General features: G+C 38.7%; 1 protein-coding gene across 1 annotated transcript; it reads right to left on the reverse strand.

Moving 5' to 3' along the window:
• Positions 1-6,615: 6,615 nt before the first annotated feature.
• Positions 6,616-14,005, reverse strand: NXPH2 (neurexophilin 2). Its single transcript, XM_040971987.1, has 3 exons — positions 13,882-14,005; positions 11,452-11,480; positions 6,616-7,396 (listed from the first exon to the last, which is right to left on the reverse strand). Exons 1-3 carry the CDS (start codon positions 14,003-14,005, stop codon positions 6,653-6,655), a joined length of 897 nt encoding a protein of 298 aa, XP_040827921.1. The 3' UTR covers positions 6,616-6,652.
• Positions 14,006-15,457: the final 1,452 nt, after the last annotated feature.

A 15,457-nucleotide genomic window follows, 5' to 3' on the forward strand; every position in this document is an offset into this window, starting at 1 on the left:
CTCTTTCCATCTCTGTGTTTCAGATAAATTTTAAAAATGCTTCAAAAACATTAATCACCTCTGTGAAGCTGCAAAAGAAATTTATGCTATAGTTTGCCTCTGGACACAGAAACAGAATAGCTATAAAGAGATGGAGGGAAATCTCCTACCATACATTATGTCGCTACACTTTGAATTATGAATCCATGTAAATGCAACTCCAAAAATGATAAAAATTTATGCTCTTTTCAGTGAAGTAAAAGAACCATGAATCTTGACTTTTGTTTCCTTCTTTTAAGAATCTACCCATATTTATATGAATCGTTTGTAAAATAACAGTACTATTAAAAATAATTCAAGATGAGGAGAGAAAAAGTGGGGTACAGAAAGAGAGACAGACAAAAAGTAAAGACAGAGATCTCCCTTGCTGGTTCACACTGCAAATGCCCACAACAGCCCCAGGCCATAGCTGAAACCAGGTCTCCTATGCATGTGGGTGGGCAACCCTCTATTAGTTGAAGTATCATTGCTGGTGGCTAGAGTTCACAACAGCAAGAAGTGAGGATCAAGAGTGGAGCTGGATATCCAATTCAGACACACCACTATACATCAGGCATCTTAGACAAAATGCTCATACCAAACTAGTGTTTAATCTTAACTTTTTATAAACCTTAATCAGTTTTGAAAGTTTTATTTTTAAAACGGAAGAGAGAGAGACATTGATTTTTCCATTGGTTCATTCTCCAAATGCCCTCAACAGCCAATGCTTAGCCAGATTGAATCTAGAAGTTATCATCTAGGTCTTCCATGTGGTTGGCAGGGACCCTAAAAATATGAGCTATTACCTGCTGCTTTGAAGGGTGCGCATTAGTATAACAAGCTAGATAGGAAATGGAAGTGAGGCTTGCAGTTTGATTCCTGGCACTCTGATACGGGATGGGTGCACCCCAAGTGGTGCCTTAATTCACTACACCAGGAACCAACATGGTGCAGTTTAACACTATGAATGCATCACTTAAAAGGCAACAGCTTTAGCCTGGCAATATGTGATATTTAAAAAGTATAACATGTGATCTTTGAGTTTGCTGAGTCTGCTTTTCTTCTGGCAACAGAGTACATAAGAAGGTGCAAATGTTTAGGTAAATAAAAATGTAAATGAAATTGACACTGCAATGCCTGATATATACTCAAAGAAACAATTTAAAAAGACGAAAATGAGAGTGGGCGACGGTACATATGCAATATTTCTATTAAGTAATACCAATCTCAGATGACAAAAAAAAAAAACTTCAGAGATTTGAAGAACAATGTTGAAGTATTTTCTTGACTCTCGTTGAGCAATCTAGATTGGGTTTTGGTTTCGAGTAATTCTCTCCCATAGTAAAAATTCATTTCACTTTCTGTGTTGCAGTGTATCTTTCAGCCTGTTTTTCTGAGAACTCATCAGTCTGTAGTAGGGAAGGAATTGTTAGTGCAAATGTATGTGGAGTCCCTCCTAGAAGTGTATGCACTTCTTCCTATCATACTCCATTATTTGGTTCTCTCCAACTAGGCTACACTGCATGAGAGTCAGCGACATGCAATCTACTTGACCAGACTCATTCTTGATACTATGATTTGGATAAGGGTTGGGATGCCCCTCACAAGCCAACAGATTGGATGTTAAAGTCTAATGGTAATGGATTGAAAGTGGAACTTCATCTAATCATGGCATCTAGAATAACGTGTGCAGGTCACTTGGGGCTTGACTCAGAAGGCAGTTTTCAGGAGTAGGTAGTTCTCACAGAGTAGCTTCTCTGTCTCTGCAACCTGGCTCTCCGTCTAATCACTTCTGTGCCATCTTTTGGCTCACAAATATAGCATACAGAATATCTGTGATTTGGGGGGATAAAGAGGAGAAGGAGTGGCTTTAACGAGGCAGGAAGAACAATAAGAACAATCAGGTTGTTCAACCTCATCAAATTTCCATTTCTTTAGCTGATAAAACTTCAAATTGTAGATGATCTATAAAAAATAGTTTCTCAGGTTTAGGTTTAATTTTCACGGAGCTAATGTTCTATGGGCAGGGTGTTCAAATAGAGCAGTGTTGAAATTTAAGAGAACTCTGGCATTATGTGGCTGGAGTTGGTTTTGAATAATATGTATTGCACTGGAGATTTTTCAAACATCTACTGACAGATTTTGATCAGGTACATGTTTGTGACAGTTCATTTTTTGTGTATCAGCTCGGTGGAGCTAAGGGATACTCAGATGGCTGGTAAAACATTTCTGGGTGTCTCTGAGGATGACAGACTAAAGAAAATGAGATATGCTCTGGTCAACATGGGTGTGCATGATTCATCCCACCGAGGGCCTGGATATAGCACAAAGGCAGGAAAAGGGCAAATTCCCTCACTTGCTCTCTCTTTAAGCTGGGACATCTAATTTCTCTTGTTCTGGGACATCAAAGTTCCTTGTTCTTAGCTTTGATCTTGGCCCAAAGAACCTCAAAAGGTCTCCTGATTCTCTAGATTGTGCACAGCAGACTGTGGGCTTCTTTGGCTTTTTTAATTACATGAGCCAAGTCCTATAAATGTTTCTGTTTATCCACTCATCTATCATTTATGTATCATCTGCATGCTGTCTACTGATTCTTCTCTTTGAATGAGCCTGATGCTGTTACATATCAGATGCTTTACCAGGTGCTATGGTGTACACAAACAAATCAATTCATTCTTTTACAGAATAGATGGCCCAGTATTTGTAGGGCAGCTGAGCCAGATGAAGAAAGGGGAAGGTTAAAAATGAAGCAGATTAGGATATATTCCCAGATTTCCACATCTCATAATATGGGATAGGAGATAGGTGAATATGAAATTACCCTTGAATATCTTCCTCAACTTTTTTTCTGAAGGAACAAAAGCCACCTTGTTAGGTGCTTGCTTTCCAGGGATTTATCTGTTATTACGAATGATATTGAACTGAATTCACTGAAAGTACTGATTGATCAACTTGAACTATAGTTTTAATGCAAGTAAAACTTCATTCTCTGGGCCTGGTGCCTAGCGGCTAAAGTCCTCGCCTTGAACGCGCCAGCATCCCATAGGGGTGCTGGTTCTAATCCCGGCAGCTCCATTTCCCATCTAGCTCCCTGCTTGTGGCCTGGGAAAGCAGTCGAGGACCCTGCACCTGTGTGGGAGACATGAAAGAGGTTCCTGGTTCCCGGCTTCGGATTGGCACAGCACCAGCCGTTGCGGTCTCTTGGGGAGTGAATCATCGGACGGAAAATATTCCTCTCTGTCTCTCTTCCTCTCTGTATATCTGACTTTGTAATAATAAATAAATATTAAAAGAAAAAAAAACCAACAAAAACTTCATTCTCAGTCTTATCAGCTAGTTAACCAATTTAATATCATCTATAGGATGAAATAATACTTTAGACAACCAAGGAATTTCACACATAATTTATCAACTTCTACGAAAATAATTTTCAAGTGCTACAATCATGCGAAAACTCTGACGAGTCTCATGTTCTGCTATTCATTTGTAACATTCTTATCTGTAATATATTATGGGACACATATCATTGGTGTAATACTTCTATTCTGACTTTATTTCTCTGTAGGTTTAACTTTTAAAACTTTGTGGTATGAGAAATTGTAATCTTGATGGCTTTTCCCCATTTTCACATTTAATTTTGGTTTCGGGTTTATGCTTGTTATAAACACACATAGATTATTTCTATTGTCTTGAATACCTGGTTCAGCTTGCCTTTGCTATGTAATACAAGATCTGGCATTGCGAGTCAGGAGAAAGGCACTTCAACTGGGCGTACCACTGACTAGTGGACACATCATTGGGCATCATGGGGACTTGTCTGTTAAATGAGCATATTGAGAAACAATGTAGGCTGCACTCTCTGAAATATTGCTCTGTTAATGCTGGGATGATAACTTTTTTTTCATTACTGTGAATCTGCTTATTAGCTTAATTGTAAATATCTGTCAAATGAATGAATAGGAATTATGTACAATTGGTATCCTAATTAATTTGTGACTTTTAAAATTTACTTTATAAGAGCCTAAGTTGAAAGTCCTTTTGTTTGGTTGTTGTTTGCAGTTCTTGCCTGCTTTCCATGGAATAAAGCCTTTTTACTTGTTGAATTCTTTATTTATTTAGCAGAGTCACTAAGCCTTTCACTATAACACAAACCAAAAATACACGATCTCAAAACAACACAATTAAAAATAATTCAGAAACTTAAAAGGGGCTTCACCTTTGAACATTTTTGTGACTGTGTACTAAATGAGCTTCCATAAAAGTCCTTCTCCTCAAATGCAGTACTAAAAGGCAAAACTCGTTTTGTACAAATGTGTGCATTTGCATGTTTAAATGGGGTCTGATTTATATTGTGCCAAGTACCATTACTGACAATTATGTAGGCTATGAAATGAAATTATGACTTAGAACTATATGTGACATATGTTCTACTCCAAATTAAAAATATGCCCAGGGGAAAAGTAAAAAAGAAAAATTCCACCAACCCTACTAAAACCAAAGAACTGTGTAAATTGATTTACAGTATCTTTACTTTCCATAGGAATACTATTTCTGCCTTGGAGCTTTTGATGATCAGATAGTTTTAAATCTCATTTCCAGTCATAACGTTTACAGCAGCCAGACTGACAGCTCACATTCACAGATCTCCTCCCTGATGTCATGCTATGTACCAGATGTTTTGGGTGAATTATCCCTTTACTTCATAATCTCCACAGCCAAGCTGCTATAGTTAATATGCACACAGGAAAGTCTTACTGCTCAGCTGGTATTGCACAGACACTCCCTCCTCAGTACCCCCAGCAGCAACTACACACACAAAGACTAAAATCTATGAGGAAAAGAAACAAGCAGAACAAGGAGTTTTCACAAAATAAGCACCCTGAATCATGGGACAGATCTAGCAAATCCCTTTTATTTACATAGAAATGTGTACACATACTTTCTCTGTACACAGAAACCTCTTAAGTATATATACATATACGGGTCCCACATATTTTACAATAAATAGCATCTTACTCTTGTTTCTAGGTGAAAACAAAAACATGTCTCAAAATTTTACTCACCAACCACAAAACTTACAAAAGCACCTGATGAACTCAAAGCAAATATGTCAAGCCTGTACTACCACACACTAAGCCTAGTACAATTTTACAAACGACAAAAATCGAACACTGTGCAGATATCACCAGTAAAAAGAAAAGAATTGAGATGTAAAATAGAGAACAGAGTGGCTTGCTGTTTGAACAAGGTGGGAAGTGCATTTGTGTGGTTAGGACTTACCTTACTTTAGTCCTCAATCTAATGTTTTACTTCTGTTGGTTTTTTACAGAGAGGAAGGGAGAAAGTTCACATTTATTATTAAAAAAAAAAAAAAGGAGCCACTCCATGAGTGCTGGGTTCTAGTAACCTTGTTTCTGCCTACTAGACCTTTCTATGCCAGTTCAGGGATTACCCAGTTACACCAAGCAGGATTGCCATTCAATTTTGCAGAGATTGGAAGTGCCCTGATCAGGAAGCGACTTTAATTTGGATGTAATTTCAAAAGTCTAGTGAGTGAAGTACCAGTATTGTTAGCATTTAATTAAAAAATGTTTAATTTAGCCATATTTCCATATATTGTTTGATTCCTTGTTCAGTTAGTTAAATGCAAGGAATTACTTTATCTGTGATGCTAGATGCAATGAATTCAGTCAGCACCCTGGAATTCTTCCTGCCTCCACTTCTAATTTTTGTTCCCACTCCCAGCAAGATAGCAATGACTTTCTTCAAATTTCAGGATTACTGTACACAGATCTGTAAAATCACAGTATCTGATGAACTGAATGAGGTTTTAAGAGTAAGGGTGAAATCAAGTTTTGCTATTTTTGATAACCTCACAGCACTGAATTTGACAAAAGCATTCAAAGAGTAAAGAGCTTTGTTACTGTGCAACAAATTTACTCCTGATGTACCTTTCCAATTCTATGCCAGGATTTCTATTCAGATGAGCACACTAAGGAAAGGGGTCAGCCTGAGATAAACTGATGAAATCTCATTCTATCAACTCCAGCTCATGGGACTGTACTCAGTTCCACTGTGACACTGTCAGTACTCACAGGGATTTGCAGACAAACTGGGCCCCTTCATCTTTAGCATCAACATTGGCATAGATGTGGGGAAAGCAACAACAACAAAAAGGAACTCAATGTCAGAAGCACAATTCATTGCGCAAAAACATGGTTTTTTTTTTTTTTTGGTCACTTTATCCTTCAAGTTTTAAGGTTAACCTTCCAAAACATATTTCAAAAGCAGGTTCATTTTCAGAACAATGTGAACCACATGCATCATTTGATTCCTTCTTGTTACATATGGATGGGCCCCCTTGATGCTTCTTTTAGAAAGACAACAAGATTTTTGGATGTTGGTCATCTGACATGAAACTGATGGTTCCATTAGCAGTTTGTTTCCTTAGATAAAGGTACTTAGGAGCAAAATAAACACATTCCACAACTGAAGATGTTTCTTGTTCTTTTTTGACTCAGAAAATATGATAGAGAATGATGGTTTACTGCCTGAAACAGAATTGATCGTATTTCATGGTCAGCATTCTACTCGAACACCTGCGTCTCTGTCATTTCCATCACTGTGCAAAGATTCAGCCAGAAGACAAGTATGGGGTCTCGCTATGATAATTGTAGTCAGGACAGACTTTCTGCACGAGTTTGTAATCAACACTGTAGAAGGCAATGTAAATGCAAATGACCTTGAAGGGCTTGGAACACAGCCAAGACACGTGGCTCTGAGTCTGCTCCTGGTAGCAGATCTTGGAAGGGTCGAAGTTGCACAGGGCTGTCTTCTTTGCCCGATCTGTTTTTTCATATTCAATGCGACAATTGAAAGACTTAGATTCCTTGGTCTCCAAGGTGGACTGAGGGGAAACTTCAAATTCCACCACTTTGGACGGGGGTACCAAGCTCACTGAGACATTGCCTAGGCCTGTGGAGTTATGTCGGAAGTAAACACTGAAGGTTCCATTCCCATGGTCGACAATTTTCCCTGTGATAAGGAGGTTCAGTTTGACAGTTTTAATGTTGGAATGGAAGTCACCCCATCCAAACATTTTCTTAAATTTTCCTGTTTTCACTATTGGCCTCCTTTTAGTTCTGGCCAGTGGCTCTTGAACCTCTGTGATGTTAGCCAGCCAATCCCAAAAGTTTTCCATGTTGTCTGCATACGTCATGGGACCAGGTTTTGGCACTGGAGACTGCTTAACAAAGAGGCGCAGGGGGCTGATGATCCGCGAGTGCACCACATTGCCCACCAGTGTTCCTGGGGCATCCTTGTCTTCCCAGTCTAATCCCTCTGCGACAGGCACCACTTCTTTACTGTCACAGAAGAGCTGTTCGAAAGAAGAAAGAAAAACAAACTTCAGGTTAGGCTTTGAGCCTGCACATGAACTGAAGTCAAGATCAAGGAAAATTCTTTCAAGATTATTCCAATTCTTGCTAAGTAGCATTTCACATGCACACACAGCTGGGCTCAACAACATAACAATATGAGTGTTTAATTCAAGTAAGAACAAACTGAGTACACAAACTTAAATAGAGAGATAAGGAAGAGAGTATTTCATTTTAATGGGCTTAGATGATTTCAGTCTTTCATTTCTTGACTTTCATAATTCTGTTTTTCTAGATTGGTGAATGTAGTACGTTCTGGCCTCTCATTTAAAATCATAAAATTTGTGAAGTCGTCCTCCAAGAACACTCTAGATTACTTAATGGTGACATCAAGCAGGTAAAAAAAAAATGTGAATGAGATAATGATAAGTCCGTTAAATATATTTGGAAATATTCAGAATATTATTATATTCAAAGGCTTATGACATAATTTCATGGTTGAACATAATTCCATTTCACTCTGTGTAACAAAAAGCTTCTGATGAATTTTAGAAGGTTTTTAAAAATGTATTTGAAAAAATATAATTATGTATATAATTGCCTTCATAGAAGCAGAAATTAACATTGAAAAGTACATTTTGGCTGAATTAGACTGCATGTGATTTGATATCTGTCTGTTATAATGAAATTATGACCATTCTTAAGTAAGAGTTGCATACACGTGTTTTCAAGTTTCTGCATATTTTGGACCAAATCATAGCCACTGAAACATAGTACTTTATTTGCATTTGTTTTTTTCTTTTCATTCTTTTTTGCTGTAAGACTCCTCATGATGCATAAAAATCATTTAGTTAAATTAATATGGATCCTCAGGGATACAGTCATTATACATGATGTTGTTGCATAAAGTGAATATTTATAATGGACAAATTAGCAAGTCTTGATAATGGAGGTTTCTGAGAGAGCTTCTTATCTTTACTGGTGCAAACCACTCTTGCAATCATTCCATGGGAGCTGTCAGCATGACAGAAAAGAGTGGGAAGAGAAGTGAGGCTTTCTTTGTGCACTGGTTGTCTGGCCCCTTCAAAATTGGAAAAGTTCTTGGTAAAACTGGTTTCAGATTATTCCAAAAATTATAGCTTTTATTTCAATATTGAAAAAAAGAAAAAAGTTTGCCTTGTACATTTGGTGCTCAACTGTATGTTAGAATTTGATAATCCAATGTTCATTTTTGTGTGTTCAACCACAAATATAAAAACATTCCTTACTATCAATAGTAAATACCCTTTTTTTTCCTTAAAATGTTTGCATTACATTACATATTTTTCAAATTTGTTTTCTTCTTGATCATTTTTCTTGATTCAGTGATTTTTTTCTTCATTCTCCCTTACAATATTGAAACATATGAACATTGAACTCATCATCCAATGATGAGGACGTTTTGTGATCTTGTTAGCTCAGATATTCTTGGTTCATTTTGTTTGCATTATTATTTTTATTTATTTGGGACAATGGGTCAAAAAGAAAATAGATCCCATCACTTGGCTAGCCCACCCAAACTAAAAGGCTGGTACTGAGAGCCAAGAACCCTGTGCCATGGGTGGCGGGAGCCCAACTTCCTCCCAACTTCCTGAGGCATCACTTGCTGCCACCAGTATGGCCACTAGCAGGAATCTGGAGGCACAACCCACATGAGGAAAGGGATCCATGCACTCTGATATGGAACAAAGGCTTCTTAGATGGTATGCTCAACACTCACTTCCCATTACACTTTAAAATTTATTGTATTTTTTCTTATTCATTTATTTATTTTTTGTAGGCACAAAACACTTGATTTTGTAGAAAACTAGGTTGTTACCAGTGCATTTACTTCAAGGTCTTCATCTCCATAGGGGACAACAACCCAGCACATTTTAGAATACGTGATAGACCCAACAGTGAGATCCTTTTCTTATTTCCCAAGACTTGTGCTGTGATGGTCCTGAGATTGCTCAATAAAAAAATTACAAATTGTCTCGTACTAAACTTCTCTTTAAGATCCAAGGATTATCCTGGTGGTAGTTTGTGTGGTAAAAGAACATGACCAAGCACGTGATTCACCTGAGAAATGTGAGTGTAAAAAGTCCATTATGCTAAGAGAAATGAACCAATCTCAAAAGGTTAAATACCACATGTTTGCCTTAATTTGAGATGAAAAGATGTCAATCCGGAAAATAGTACCTGTATATTGTAATAGTATTGCAATCTCTGACAGCCTGTATCCAATGCAATAAGATAAGCTGTTGTAATCTATAAAACAACAACTAATGTGAGTCAGACTGCTTATGATCTATATCAAAGAACTGTAAAACCTAAAATACTCTTAATACCCTATGTTATTCCATAATGGGGAGGATATGCAGAGAAATCTTCCATCTCCCTAAAAAGTGTGAGGAAGACGTGAAATATAGCCTATCAGGATCAAATCTGTTAACTCACAGGCAACAAACTCGAGTCAGCACTAGACAACAGTAAAGCTACACAGGCACAAGGGGCAGGGGGATTGGGAGAGACCCTGACAGCCTCTTAACAGGAGGTCATGTGCATGGAGCAGGGGGGAGGCCCCAGAGTAGAGCGGATGGACAGGAGGAGGCTTGTATCCCAACCCTGAAGATTCCCAGATCCTCACCAAGGACTATCAGTACGGACACCAAGGGCTACATCGCAACTGCCAAGGAGACCACGGGGAATAGGAGTGCCTTCAAGAGGCCAAGAACTCTGAGGTCACCCACTCCCATCTGGAGCTTCCACAGGGGATGGAAGAAGTCCAAACTCTGCCATGCAGAAACCAGTGTCATCGGAACAACAACCAGGAGCCCTGAACGGTCTGCAGAAACAGAAGAACAATAAACTTCCTTCAGGACTAGGGAGGCAAGCTTTCTCTGGTCCTCGCCTAGTGCCAGCTCTGGGTCCCCACCCTCTCTCGCGATGACCATTAGCGGATTCACTCATACCTCACTAGATGGGCACACAAAGATTAGTTACACCTCACTGGGATATTGGATATTTCTCTGCACACCCCTCCTTAAAAAAAAATGTTCTGTACCTAAACTAATGACACATGTCTTGCTAGAGTTATAAGCCAGTTCAGACCATCCGAAAAACAACTAAGTTCAGCAAAATCATGCTTCAACACTACAAACAGCTAAATACCAAAATGAAAATAGACACGAGACAGCTGAATAGTAATCTATAGCCATTTTGAGGTGTATAGAACCTGGCTGAATATAAACCAAAATTGAAATGTCTATGAAGAAGTCACAGGATGTAGTTAAGAACCTGCATTTTCCTATTAACATATTGGTTAATCAATATCATGTCAATTAATGCCATAATGTTGTAAACTGTTGTTGATGTTATGTTGGGGATTTTAATTGATTGGGATGATACTTTGCTGGCTTTACCTTCAGACCAGAGATGGTCTCACCAAGAAAGTGTTGAACTCACTAGGATAATAAGATGCTGGACTTAATGCTTGGTAAATACTTCCAATGAAAGAACCTCAACTGAATTTGAACTATGGTAATGCAAGAAGGTGGAGAAATCCACCATGGGGAGAGGGTTCGGGGAGGGGTGGGGGGAATCCCAGTGCCTATAACACTGTGTCACATAATGCAATGCAATTAATAAAAAAAAATCTCTAATGTTATAAAAATGAGTTGAATGTAATTATTTGCCTTTAAAAGGCTGCTTAACTTTTCAGAGAGGATTCTCCACCTCAAAAACTGAAAATGAAATACACAGACCAGCTCTTGAAAAGCTATCAGGCAATGACGTACTAGTAAAAGAGTCTAACAGAAAGAATAAGGATATTTCTTAATGTCCTTAAAAAGCTGAAACCTGCATCCTCTCTCCACCTTCCTATGTTGTTCAGCTTTTCTGTTGTCATAAATCACCACATGAGAGCCGCACTGTCGAGAGGGGTCCTATCCCAGACAGTTGTGTGACCTAAGTCTCCAAGGCTCATCTCAACCTTGGAAGACCTACTCAGAGATGATTGCAGGCCAATGAACCATACCCATGTCTCGCACTTATCAATTACTGTACCTGGGAAGCAGCAGAATATCGTGAGAAAAGCTTATGCTCAAAGCCTTGTATGACTTCTCAGGCCTCCAGGGAATTGACTAATTGATGGTTGAGCAAGTTATTCATTGCTGCATGATAGATAAGTGATCAAGGGGCAGTCAACTCTTTCAAGTTCACACTTCCATCAAAGGTTTCTGGTCTCACCGTCTTCTTAGTCACAACCAGATTATGGGCAAGGATTAGCTCTCTCTGTCAACAAAACATGTCTGTGGAGCTTTGAATCCAGCCTACCAAGCAAGTAAAAGTACAGTGAAGCTCCCACTACTCTCATCTCCGAACAGACAGCTTCTGTGACATGACGTACAGGAATACAACACTAAGGGGTCAGAAACTGTAGGTAAAGAACTCTGTCCATGGCAAGTTGCAATCTACCAAACACAGGACTAGATGGCCCCATCGACTTTTGTAGTTGCTGGACTCATCATGCTAATTTCAGTGTCACTGCTGTCTTTTGTCCCATCATATTGCACAAATAATCCAAAAAACATTTAACCATCTTAACTAGTCCAGTCATAAAATGGAGTTTTAAAAAGGAAAACAGAGAAGAATTGCTATGCTTTATCTCTTTGAACATTCTCTGATTTGAACACATTTATCAAAGCTTAAGTAATTTATGTCTTGGCAGGGTGTATCAATTTCACAAAGCACACACATTAGCTAGATACAATGATATCGTATTAGTTTTTTCTGCATCTTACAGAAGAGCTCAAAAAGATTAATAAAAGCTCAAACCTTCATCAATTAAAAGAAGCAGGTGGAAGGAAGGGCGTAGAGGAATAAGACTGTATTTTATCTCAGTTCTTTTGTTTTTAGAAGGGGGAAGCTGACACATTCAAATCATTCATCACAACAAGTGAAGTTGAATTTCACTGATAATTAAATGCATTTTTTCCCAAGAGGCAGAGAAGCTGCAATGAATTTTATAGCAGCAGATGTGAGAACTGTCACGAATTATGAAAATAATTTATAAACTAAAAGCATCTTCCTCTGCAAACATATCAGAAGAAGCTTTTTCAGCTGTGTATGTATCTGCCATGTATTTCTTAAAATACATTTTATCTTAAAATGATTTTAGTTTATGGAGAAGTTGCATAGGACAAAGTTCCCATATAGTCTGCACGCAGTATCCTCATTAACATCTAACACTATTACAATTCATCATAATTGATGAACCAATATTGATACATTATTTTTAACAAAAAATCATACTTTATCAGATGTCCTTAATTTTGCCTGAATGCCCTTTATCTGTCCCAGAATTTCATTAAAGATCCTACAGTACACTTTTACATTGTTGACCATTAGGTTTGCCTTGACCATGGCAATTTCTGACGCCTTTGTTTTGGACCAACAGCATTCAATGCTTTGGGGAGTGCAGGTCAGACATGCCACAGCATGCCTCTCAGTGTGGATTTGTCTGATATTTTTCTCACTGTGTGATTGTCTTGGGGCTTGAGGGGGAAGAACGCAGAGGTAAAGTGCCTCTCCCATCATTTCATCATGGGTGCACACCAGCAACATGGCTTGTGAATGCTGGCATTGACCCTGATCTCATGGTCTAGACTGAGAAAACGTTTTCCTACAATCTTCTTTCACAATTCTGATAAGACTTGCAGAATTTTTAAGTTAACTTCAATTTACATTCAGCTCAGTGGCATTTGGTTTAAGACTACTTACTTTTAGAGACACAGCCCATTTGCTGGTTTACTTGCTAAGTGCTCTAATCTTCTACCATCCTCCTGCTGCAGGGCCAGAAGCTGGGCTTGAGAACTCCTTACAGGTCTCCCAAAATGGGGCATGGGCACCCAGGTACTTGAGCTCTCACTGCTTTTTTCCCAGGATCTGCATTAGCAGAAAGCTATACAGGAACCAGAGCTAGAAATTAAGCTCAGGCATTCCCATATGAGATGTGGTGATCTTAGGTGCTAAGCTACATCCCTGCCTCTGGTTATTATTTTTTAGTTGCAAACTCTCAAATATTCCATTTTTATCATTCTACAACATCAGTGAATTATCTAGTCACCAACTATTTCTAAATTATCATGGCAATCTTACGTGCTATAATACTCACCCTTATCATTAGTGTACTGTTACTCTATTTTTATGTAATATTAGTTGCTTAAAAACTCAATTCCCTGTCATTTCTGATCATGCAATACATAAAATTGTGTACTATAAATGTCTCATATAAAATTGGAAGTACTGGCAACCTACATTAGAATAAATGTCCCTTCTTAATTTAGGAGCCAGATCATTATATTTGATTCTACACACTCAATTAGAATGTATCAACTATCAGACGGACTTTCTTGGCAAGTCATGCTACTAGCCAAAGGGAATGGTGCTAAGAAAGGAAACTCACAGAGAATAACACTATATCCATAGTGCCTCTCTTGAGGAGGCACCAGGAATTCCGCTTGGTGCATTCTGAGTTCTATGACAGTCCGATTTTTGCCATAATTTCGAGAACTCTTCTTTATGTCCATTGTCGTATTAGCTTTGCTCCCTTGTTGTCACTACGCTACATTTCAAGAGGAAATTTTTTCTATGCATTCAGTGAGTGATGAAAAGGAAATGAAGAATATTTAAGACTTAGAATTTCTGGCCTTCAAAGTTATACACAAAAAGTCTTCACAGAATTAATGAAAAATGTATATAAAAGTACACACTGATTTCAATTCTTGCCCCAAACAAGCCTATCTTTGAATAGCCTTTTTCAGTGGCCTTTTTGAAGTCCCTGGTTTCATGCCCTGAACAGTACATGTCCTGCTCTCCTGGAGCAGTCCTAACACATGGTATTTTTGTTGAAGAGACACCAAGGGAAGGGACGTCACCTCTGATGTCTCAGGTTGGTGTTCAACAATTCTGATTGACGTGTTCGTTCTCATCTACTGACGCTTCACTTACATGGCACCTGGAGATTAGGAGACACCTGGCTTTCCCAAGTAATTCAAGCGCAGTCTGTTAAGCCACTGCCTCTAAATACGCTTCTCCTGGCTTAGCAAGAAAAGTCTCAATAGTATGATCACATCCTGTTTAAGAAAACATGAAGCCTAAAACAGTTGGGTAATGGTTGCACAAAGAAAGTGTTTCATTTTTTGCAGCATTAACGTGTACTGCTCCCTTGACTTTTGCCGCTTCCTACAGTCACAGCGATGCTACTGTATTCCCACACTGTACTTGCAAATCCTTGAACTGTGAGGAGAAGCAGAGTGTCCCAATCAAGCCTGTGCATTGCAGAAGAGAATCTGTTGCTACATCCTCCTGTGGCTGCATTTGCCAATTAATAAGAAAACTGGTGCCAACTGTGAAAGAATGAATGAGAGAAGAAGAGGAAGCCAACTTGAATTAAGCAAGAAAAAACAGGGAAAATGCTTTCATTTATTAGAAGGTCTCAGGATCAGGAAAATAGGAATGTGTGCTTGGCAGAGTCATTTAACCATCCCAGCAACCCGTACAAGTGATAAAGAAAAGCAACAGGTAAGATTTCACCTCAAGATGGCTTAGTAGTAGAAAGACAGTGCTGATAAGCAGGCGTGTAGGCAGGAATGCTGAGTTAAGAGTGAGGAGACCCTTGTTTCGTCTTACACAATCCTGCACTCATTTTCTCCATCATTTATTCAGTACACACTTATCAAACACATGGCAGGTGCCAGCCTAGCACTCCTGGAACTGGGAGTACATGGACATAGCTCCTACTTTCCTGCAATCTGAAGAACAGTGAAAGAAACAATAAGGAAATACTCATACATAAACAGTGATTCACTCACCTATCAATGCTGCATTTATTCACCTCTATGCATACATCTGCAAGAAAGGACTTGAAGAAGTTCATGGAAGAGAAGACTAGCCTATCAGTTAAAACTTCCACATTGCGTATCAGAGTGCCTGGTTTCCTCCCTGGTCCAACTCTTGACTCCAGTTTGCATCCAATGCAG

Source organism: Ochotona curzoniae, unplaced genomic scaffold (assembly GCF_017591425.1).
Source record: "Ochotona curzoniae isolate NIBS_2020 unplaced genomic scaffold, NIBS_Ocur_1.0 contig_2210, whole genome shotgun sequence".
Lineage (NCBI taxonomy): Eukaryota > Metazoa > Chordata > Mammalia > Lagomorpha > Ochotonidae > Ochotona > Ochotona curzoniae.

Coding starts and splice junctions, on each gene's coding strand:
- NXPH2 (XM_040971987.1), bottom strand. CDS start 14,005: ATGGACATAAAGAAGAGTTCTCGAAATTATGGCAAAAATCGGACTGTC. Junction 11,481..13,881: donor TGGATATAGTGTTATTCTCT/GTGAGTTTCCTT, acceptor GCTGCTTCCCAG/GTACAGTAATTGATAAGTGC. Junction 7,397..11,451: donor TTGATAAGTGCGAGACATGG/GTATGGTTCATT, acceptor TCTTTCGAACAG/CTCTTCTGTGACAGTAAAGA.